Source organism: Poecilia reticulata, linkage group LG22 (assembly GCF_000633615.1).
Source record: "Poecilia reticulata strain Guanapo linkage group LG22, Guppy_female_1.0+MT, whole genome shotgun sequence".
In the NCBI taxonomy this organism is placed as follows: domain Eukaryota; kingdom Metazoa; phylum Chordata; class Actinopteri; order Cyprinodontiformes; family Poeciliidae; genus Poecilia; species Poecilia reticulata.
The window spans coordinates 9,010,380-9,019,498 of NC_024352.1; the positions used below are offsets into that span (position 1 = coordinate 9,010,380).

Below are 9,119 nucleotides of genomic sequence, written 5' to 3' on the forward strand. Positions count from 1 at the left end.
TTCCACCAGGGGGAAACACTGATAGAGAAAAGTGAGCCACTGGATGCTGCGGTCATAGAGGAAGAGCTGGAGGAGCTTCAGCGTTACTGTCAGGAAGTGTTTGGGCGAGTCGAGCGCTACTACAAAAAGCTCATTCGTCTTCCAGTAAGAGCCCAAGAACAAGCTTTGCTTTTAATGAACTGAACTTCGCTGTTCTTTACCGAACTGAAATTCAGTTTTGTTTTTTTGTTTTTTTTAGCTTGCAGACGATGATACYGAAGTATCGTTCTCGGACCGYGAGCTGGAGTTGGACGAACCTGGAGATTTGTCCAGCTTGCCGTGGAATGAACGTTTGGGGGATGGCTTCCTTTCACCCCTGCCCTCCTCCGGGCGCTCGGCCTCGCTGGCCGCCCAGCTTCGGGCCGAACGGTCCGGCAGGGACACGCCTGCGAGCGTGGACTCCATCCCCCTGGAGTGGGATCATGACTATGACCTGAGCCGTGGCCTTGAGAGTGCCAGCAGGGCCCTGAGAGAGCAGCAGAGCGAGGAAGGAGACTTCCTGCAGCGCCCCGCCTCTGGCCTGTCAGGTTAGCTACAGACGAATGAAATAATTTGAACGTAAATTTAAATTACAGGCAAGAGCTTTTACATTTCAAAACRTGCTGCRAAGGTTTTCCATTTAGCAACYTGTAGATCCAGAAAGCTACAAATATGGATCAAGTCGTACGTTTTAAGTTATAACTGTTGTTTAGGAAATAGAAAGTGACCTTACAAAAACATTTTGAAGTCAGAAGTAGAGATGCACAGGGATGATTTCCTGTTATTGCAAAAATTTTACTTTGTTTTAGCTAGTTATGATTTTTCTTTAACTATTAAAAAGCACTGAAATATTTTTTAGCACTAATCAGTTAAGTTTTTAAGAAGTAGGATCATTATTAGTGTCGTTTTAAAGCACTTTYAGCTAGAGATTAGCTTAGCTAGTGCAGCTAAAAGAGCTGTCTATATGTGGAAATGCTCTGGGATTTAGCACAACTGAGAAATTAAAAACAAAAAAACTTCTATCATTCTCAAATCTAATTGTTTGAGAGCAGACAGAGACAGAAAGCTCAGAGAGAAACAGCCTTCCTGTTATCTGCTGAAAATTTCACTCTCTCTCTTTTGCATCCTGAATGAGCCGTAGACATTTCTAGAGACATTGTAGAAAATTAMGTTTTCTTTTCAACAGCCCCTTTCATCTCTCTGGTTCATTTTAAAYACCTCTGATACTAATTTTCTTCACTCAGTAACAACAWACAAAGTGAAGATTGTTGTGGTTAGYGCCACCTGGCAGAGCATAGGCTACATTTTTGATTGACGCTCTGATTTCTTGGTGCGTCTCAAAATTAAAAGTTCCTCATAAGATCCTTCTTTCAATTAGATATTTCAACAAACATATTTTGATGTAATTCAGGCTAAATACAGATGAATTCCTGGTTCATCTATTAATTTGGTGACATAGTGTGAAGCCCAGTGCTAAATGTTTGTACTGTACAATGTTTCTTCCAGATGTAGTGATTCCAGAGAGCCCTGAGGCCTTTGTTAAGCTAACAGAGCAAACTCTGAGGTCCTCCACTGGTAGGCAACAGCAGAATTAAGCATAATGCATTTGTTTGGGCCCAGAAATAACTGCTCCAAATAGCCCTGTAGCCCTGTCACCGGCTTGGTTGATTTGTGTTGATTTCACTTATACACTGTCACTWWTAGTCGCTCTTCCTAACACCGTGGTATAGGGTGAACTCCATTTCCTCTGTAACTTCCTGCTCCCGGTTTTGGGTTCTCACTCAAAAGAACAGAAATGGASTTCAGCCTAAATCTTCTTTCTAACTTGCTCTTTCATTTGACTTGCAGTGTTGCTGGGTAGCTAACCTGTTTGGAATCTTTTTTTATGTTTCAGAAAAGCATGTTTTTGTTTTATTTTGTCACAGTGAGCAACTTCTTTATTCTTTTTAAAGGATTGCAGATTTGTTTGCGCTTTTAAATGGTAATTTTCATAAATTGAACCCAGCTGACCCTAAGACTTAAACTGCAGCAGACGCCGCTAACAAGGCCGTCTGGAAAACCAATCTGCACTCCTGGTTTCTCRTCTACATTTTGTCTAGTTTTTCTCTGTCTAAACAGGTCCACCTTCTCTTGGACTGTCAATCACATTTCAGATAATCACTTTGCATGGTCACTTGGCGTCTCTGCTTGAAGGTGATTAGTTGTTGTTGCGTCAACAGGAGAGGCCGCCTCAGCAGATTCTCATATGCATCCTCTTGATGTCAGCCGTTCCCATCTGCAGCAGTTGGACAGCAGTCGCAGCCGCACTCCTTTAAGCACAGAAACGGATGCATCATACATGGGCTAYGTATGTCTCTCTTACAACTACATTTTYGATGTTGCATCTGATTATTTCCTAGTTTTGCAAAAGTATTCACACCTCTAAAGTATTTTTTTCCRCATGTTACAGCTGAAAGCTTCCATGTGTTTTGTTTACTATTTATTAATATTTTAACATTTGAATTGGTTTTATCAATACATTCTGGCACAACCGGCCTTTTAAGAAGATTCAGATGTTTGATTTGGCCCAAAATGAAAATGACTTTTGACACCCCTGGTTTAGATCTAACACATTCAAGTGTTAGTATGGCCTAGTCAAAGTCCAAACCAGAATCCAATTGATGCTATGTGGCAAAACTTAAAAAAATATGCTTACAGATGCTTTCTATTCAACCTGGCTTACTTTGAGAAGAATGGGCRAAAAATGGGAACACTTGTAAAAGCAAATTTCAAACGTTGTGCAGCACTGAGTGTCGTAAAAGTTGGTCCTATAAAATCTCAGAAAGGCTGAGATTTTCATGTTACGCTTTTCATATTTCTATGAGAAAAAAAACRTGCATCGTTTTCCTTCCACTTAATACTATTTGCATTTTAGAGCTGATCTATCGATTAAAATTCCAACTACTTTCGTAAAGGTTTTTGGTTGCAACTTGACAAAACTTAGAAGAGTTAAAGAGGCRTGAATACTTTGTCAAGTTGTTCCTATAAAGTCATTTTAACCAGGTTAAAAAGTTATTTTCACCTGAAGGCAGTCTTTATGTTTAAAGGTAAATAATGGCATCATGGTTATAATAATCTGGTAGTTTTCTTCAAGTGAGTCTGCGTTTGCTCCGTAGATGCGACTGCTGGGTGAGTGTCGTGGCAGCATCGACACGGTGAAGAGGATGGGCTCTGAGCTGAAAGAGGAAGAGGATGCTGTGTCTGGGCTAGCAGACCCAAGCAGCTCAGAGTCCCAGACTTCAGGTAATATAACAACAAAACCCAGACTGCGCTCATGTTTTCAGCAACATCACGCTTCACAGTTTAGTCGCTCTTTATAATCTTGATTTAGTTTCTCACCAAATATGASCCAAGCTGCTGTGCTTCTTTCTCCCATCTGTGTGAAAATGCAGCACACACTCAAAATAAATGCCTAGAGTGACACTATTAGGTCGTATTTACCTTCATCGAATYGTTTTTGTTCTTTCCTRTTCGATCCAGGTGTGATTGAGCGCTGGGAGCTCCTGCAAGCTCAGGATCTCAGTAAGGAGATGCGCTCCAAGCAGAACCAGCAACAGTGGCAGCAGCTAAACTCCGACCTGAATAAAATCTGGACCTGGCTGGGGGAAACAGAGGAAGAGCTGGAGCAGCAGCGAAAACTGGACGTCAGCACGGACATCCAGATAATTGAGCTCCGCATCAAAAAACTCAAGGTAATTATCAAATCAGATTCTTTCTTTTTTTTTTCCCCCTGACATTATTTGCTCAATTTAATTATTCTAAACACTCAAAATCTTTCTATTTTATGACTTTGTGTCCATGTTGCCTGATTTTCTCCTGCTCTGTGATATTTGTGTTTGACTCCAGGAGCTGCAGAAGGCGTTTGACAAGCGCAAGGCCATCGTACTTTCCATCAACCTGTGCAGCGCCGAGTTCCTGCAGTCGGACACAGAGGAGTCCAGAGAGCTGCAGGCCAAACTGAAGGACATGAACAACAGCTGGGACAAACTGGGCAGCTCTTTGGACGAATGGAGGACTTCGCTACAGGAAGCTCTCATGCAGTGTCAAGTAAGTGCATGTTGTCTTATCTATTTACAAATTTAACCAGCAGTTCCGTATTAACATTTATGTCCAACAGGACTTTCATGAAATGAGTCACGGTCTGCTCCTCTGGTTGGAAAATATTGATCGCCGAAGGAACGAGATCGTCCCAATCGACCCRATCCAGGACAGCGACACCCTTCACGAGCATCACAARACACTCAYGGTACAAAACCGGAAAAATGACTGTTTTAAACGTGTTACCCTATTGCATATTTTAATTCGGTTTACGTCATAAATCTGACAGCAAATCCGCCAGGAGTTACTGGACTCACAGCTGAAAGTGGCGTCACTGCAGGACATGTCCCTCCAGTTGCTGGTCAACTCTCAGGGCAGCGACTGCCTGGAGGCCAAGGAGAAGGTCCATGTCATCGGGAACCGCCTCAAGCTGCTGCTGAAGGAAGTGACCCGAGACCTCAGAGAGCTCTCCAGGACTCTGGACATCACCAGCAGCCAACAGGTATGTCGACTCATTCACATAAAATTATTCATGCCTTTTATTCACGTTTTATTTCACAACTGCAAACTTCAGGGGTTTTTTATTGGCATTTTATCCATTAGATCATCATCAACTAGTGCATAAATTTGTGGATCAAGGAAAATGATGAATGGGTGTTACATGTTTCACAAGTAAAAATCCATATGCATACCAGATTTTTATTCATAAACTTCCACTTCAGTCTTGTTTTGCTTTTTGTGGGTCTGTCAGCGTTTGTAGCTATAAAGTGGTGAAATGTTCCAGGTCTATAAATACTTCTACAAGCTTCTGCATGTCCAGTTTGAATCTCTACTACCCTGATTTAAGATATCACACACAGAAGTTTAGGTTTTCCAACACTTTTCAGGTTTATTTGCYGCAGGAGAGTTTAAACTCAGTTAGCCAACAGAATAAGTTCACATTGTACCTCTATCAAAATAGTTTTTGCTCTTTGTAATTCTTTTATTAAAAGGTCACATGAAGACCGTTATTAAACTCAGATGAATTCAATCAAACCAGATTTTTTGGCTCCGGTACGCAGAAGACCTAACATATTGTAATACTCGCCGTCTTTGTGCTTCTGTTTTTGTATTTGCGGATGTTTTTTGTCTTTGTTTATCTTCAGGATTTGTCTTCTTGGTCGTCTGCTGATGAGYTGGACACGTCTGGCTCCCTCAGTCCGATATCAGGGAGGAGCACACCGAGTCGCTCGCGATCGGTAATGTTCACCTCTTGCTGTTTACGRAGTAGAAACAGGACTTTGATAACTCGTCTGTAACACAACGCCAAACGCCCCGACAGCCCCGTCGATGGCCCAGTTCACCCCCGTCTTCCCAGTATCTCTCCTGTAAATGTTTCCACACTGCCATACCCTTTTATACCATCTAAGCCCCAAACCTTTTTCAAACCATTTAATATTCCTGCATGTAAATTCCTTGGGAAACTGGGACGTTTTATTTTTGCTTTTTGATGTTGATTTTTTTGTTCTGTGTTTCAAAACCTTTCTACTTTTTCCCCTTCTTCTCTTTTACTTTCCCTTCATTTCCAAACTAAATCATTTTCCCTAGAATTTCCCTCTGACTTCTTCTCGTCTGTAAATTTATTTTAATTTCCATACGGTTAATCTCAGTAATACTGGCTGTGATGGAGCTGTTAAATCTACCAATGAGATTCTTTTTGAATTTGACAAAAATGATACCACGATTGTCTTAGAAATGCCTTGCAAAAGGATTCATCCATTGACCTTTTTCACATTTTGTTTTGTTACAACAAAATTCAATATATGTTGTTTAGATGTTATGTGACGGATCAACAGAATGTAGTTCATATAAGAGTGAGGTGTGCATTTGTATCACTGAGTCAATACTTTGTAGGACCAACTTTAACTACCATCGTCACACATCTTCTTTACAAAATAGTTTAAGCTCAGGCAGATTGAATGCCTGTCGTCCAATCTGTAATTTTCAAGAGTTGCCATTGGTTTCAAACTGGATTATTTCCATTTTAGCACTGGTGATGTGTTTAGTTCCCAGCTCCAGATGTATTTTTCTCCAGCATTGCTCTGTTTGTAGYTCCATTCATCCTTCCATCACTACCGATCAGCTTCCATTTCCTATATAAGGAAATGTTTTTCCAGGAGGACGTTCAGTAATCGACACCGTCTTTCCCTTTTACAAATATGCACCACTTTGTGTTGTTCTATCGCATAAAATCCTAATGAAACATTGAAACTTGAGGTTGTGAGGAAACAGGATGTAGAAAAGTCTCAGGAGTAGGAATACTTTTGCAAGGCACAACAATAATATCAGTCCAAATAAGGGTGCCACTGCTGTTATTGTTTCTCATTAATGTMACTGTTACCAAACAGAGTCATGCATCACATTGCCTGATGTGTAGCTAATGTGTAGCTTCGGATCTGCAGTCGCTTCCTCACAAGCGGAAGCCGTTCAAAGTCACCAAAAAACACACTTTGAAAAAGCCAGATTCCTTTATTGTTATGAGTTACGAAATCTCTCATACTCATGTCTTGATTTTTGTTTTTGCTGCTCTTCTTTTCATTTTGGGTTGTCTTTTCATCAGTAGCTTTGTCTTGATTTGCGTGGACTGAAACATACTTTCTTTCTTTCACCCTCCCCTCCCCTGTTCATTGCAAACAGCAACGGGGCAAATGTAGTCTGTCACAGCCTGGACCGTCTGTGAGCAGTCCACACCACAGGTACCTTTTTGTTGCTTCTAGCACACCTAGAAGATAATGGAACTCTACCCATGATGCACTGGGAGGCTAGTCCGGGCTCTCTAACGTACACACCCTTTCTGCATTAGTCCCTATTTCACGTGTTAACCCTCGTGCCGGCTCATGATTGTGAATTCCATCATCTTCTGCCAGTCTGGGTGCTCTGTGTAGGTTAGACGATGAGGTGAGTTGCAGGCCAAACATCCACCCAGGAAAGGGTTTCACGAGGAATAGGCTTCTTCTTCTTCTTGTCTCCTCGGCTGCTTATCTAATATACAGCTAACGACACTTCTCGCTAAGCCAGCCAGCAAACTCCCCCTTTTTCTTTGAAAGTGTCGAGCCAATAAATGTCTGCAATGAACAATGCAAAAGCTGCGGCTTCCCTTTCTCTCTAGCGCTTTCACTCTTACCTCGTGTGTGTGCTGGTTCTCCACTGCTGCTTCTTCCTCACCGACTTTCCATCTCTGTTCCTCAGTCTGTCATCTGTGCGTTTTGCCTCTCAGGTGTCCATTTGTGAGGCGGTAAAGGGGGACTTTTTGGTAACAACATAAGAAAACTTTCTGTTGACCTTTGATAAGATTGTTTTTGTGTTCACTGATCGTAATATCCCCTTGAAATTTTTTGGCTGTGTTCACACTACAGCCTGAAGTGACCCAATTCCCATTTTTTGTCAAATTGGATTTATTTATTTATTTTCGTGGTTGTTCACACTTCAAAATATGTGCAACCTGCGTGTGTCTCCAGTGTGAACGAAAAAATGACCTGAAAGTGTCCCGCATACGCAGTAGAGGGCGCAATAACGTCAGCGTACTCAGAGTTTTGCCAACCACTATAAAAAGAAGAAGTGCCCATCCATGTTTACTTGCAATAACTTAATTCTCATTTTGTTGTTTTTAGTCGAGTATCAGTGACGCTCAGGTTGGATGAATGCGACCTGAGCGTCATTATCCGATTCAAATGTGAATCGGATAATTATCCGATTATCACATTATCCGATTCAAATGTGAATCGGATAATCCGGGCCACTTGGATGTCCGATACGTATCCGATTCACATTTGTATGTGAATCAGATCACTTGTATGTCCGACCTGTGTTGTTCAGACTGTCATGAAACGATCAGATACAGGTCGAATTATGTAAAAAAAAATCTCAATTGGGTCACTTCATGCTGCAGTGTAAGTGCAGCCGCCCACGTTGTTCAAGGGTAGTAACCAAGGGCAACAAAAAACGACAGACAAGAAGCAGATATAAAAGTTTAACTGAAATGCAGCAGTTGTGCCCTGAATAAGGCTTTTATTTATTTTTTTGCATCGTTTTTTTACGAATGCGCATTCAGTGGCGAGTTAGGACTCCCGAGTAAAAACTATGGTAAAACCAAAGTAGTACACTTTGGTTTCAAAGTGTACTACTACACACTGTATGATAACTCAAGGTTATCATACAGTTGATCCAGAAACCTAACGGTGCGTTCGCACCAAACGTGCTCTATTCAAAGTCCATGTGGAGGCGCATCGAGGCTTCACGCATCATCGCGTCGCAATTTGAACCGTTTTGAGCATTTGACTCATCAAGAGCGTCCAACGCGTCCGACAAATAGGGCAGCAACGAAAAACAACGGCTAGAGCGATTTTGATACATCTGACGCGCCTCCACATAGACTTTGAATGCAAACCAGACGCGTGAAACGCTCGGTGTAGAGCAAAATGTCAAGCGTCTGCATTCAAGGTGCACACTTGGAAGCATCAGACGTGTTTTTGATGTAAACGCACCATAACTATTGGTTTAGCAAGTCCTGCTAAGCTCTAGATGGGTTTAAATTAATACAAAATGACTTTGTATTAATTTTATGAACATTTCTTTGACATGACGTCATTTCCAGAAAACAACTCTGGATTTAGCTAAAAAAAAAAACATCAGAACATAATAGAAATAATTTGTTAATGATGGACTCTTTGGATCTTGCGGATTACTCTCCCATCTCCCTCAGAAGCTGTCAAGTTCATCACGTTTGTTTTTGTGGGGTTGTTTCAGCGTTGAGCATCTTTACTGTTCATTATGAGGAATGTGACATCATTAAAATCTCCAAGAACTGGAGCAGTGTGAAAAATATCACAAAGCTACAAGCTCTTGTTACACTGAATGTTTTTTTCCCCAACGATGTCTGCACGATTAATTCACTGAAGACTCCTTATAAAATTTATTTGACAAAGTATTAAGTACTAATGAGAATATAAATCTTACTGATGTTTCCCTTAAGTTATATTTTTTTC

General features: G+C 41.2%; 1 protein-coding gene across 1 annotated transcript in view; it reads left to right on the plus strand.

Moving 5' to 3' along the window:
- syne1b (spectrin repeat containing, nuclear envelope 1b) overlaps positions 1–9,119 on the plus strand; it is a 96,819-nt gene that overhangs the window by 85,236 nt on the left and 2,464 nt on the right. The window contains exons 130-140 of the mRNA XM_008399328.2: positions 1–144; positions 239–566; positions 1,525–1,593; positions 2,238–2,365; positions 3,174–3,300; positions 3,538–3,749; positions 3,904–4,104; positions 4,175–4,303; positions 4,385–4,597; positions 5,241–5,333; positions 6,772–6,830. Coding sequence (XP_008397550.1) covers positions 1–144; positions 239–566; positions 1,525–1,593; positions 2,238–2,365; positions 3,174–3,300; positions 3,538–3,749; positions 3,904–4,104; positions 4,175–4,303; positions 4,385–4,597; positions 5,241–5,333; positions 6,772–6,830 — 1,703 coding nt within the window. The remainder of the gene's footprint in view (positions 145–238; positions 567–1,524; positions 1,594–2,237; positions 2,366–3,173; positions 3,301–3,537; positions 3,750–3,903; positions 4,105–4,174; positions 4,304–4,384; positions 4,598–5,240; positions 5,334–6,771; positions 6,831–9,119) is intronic.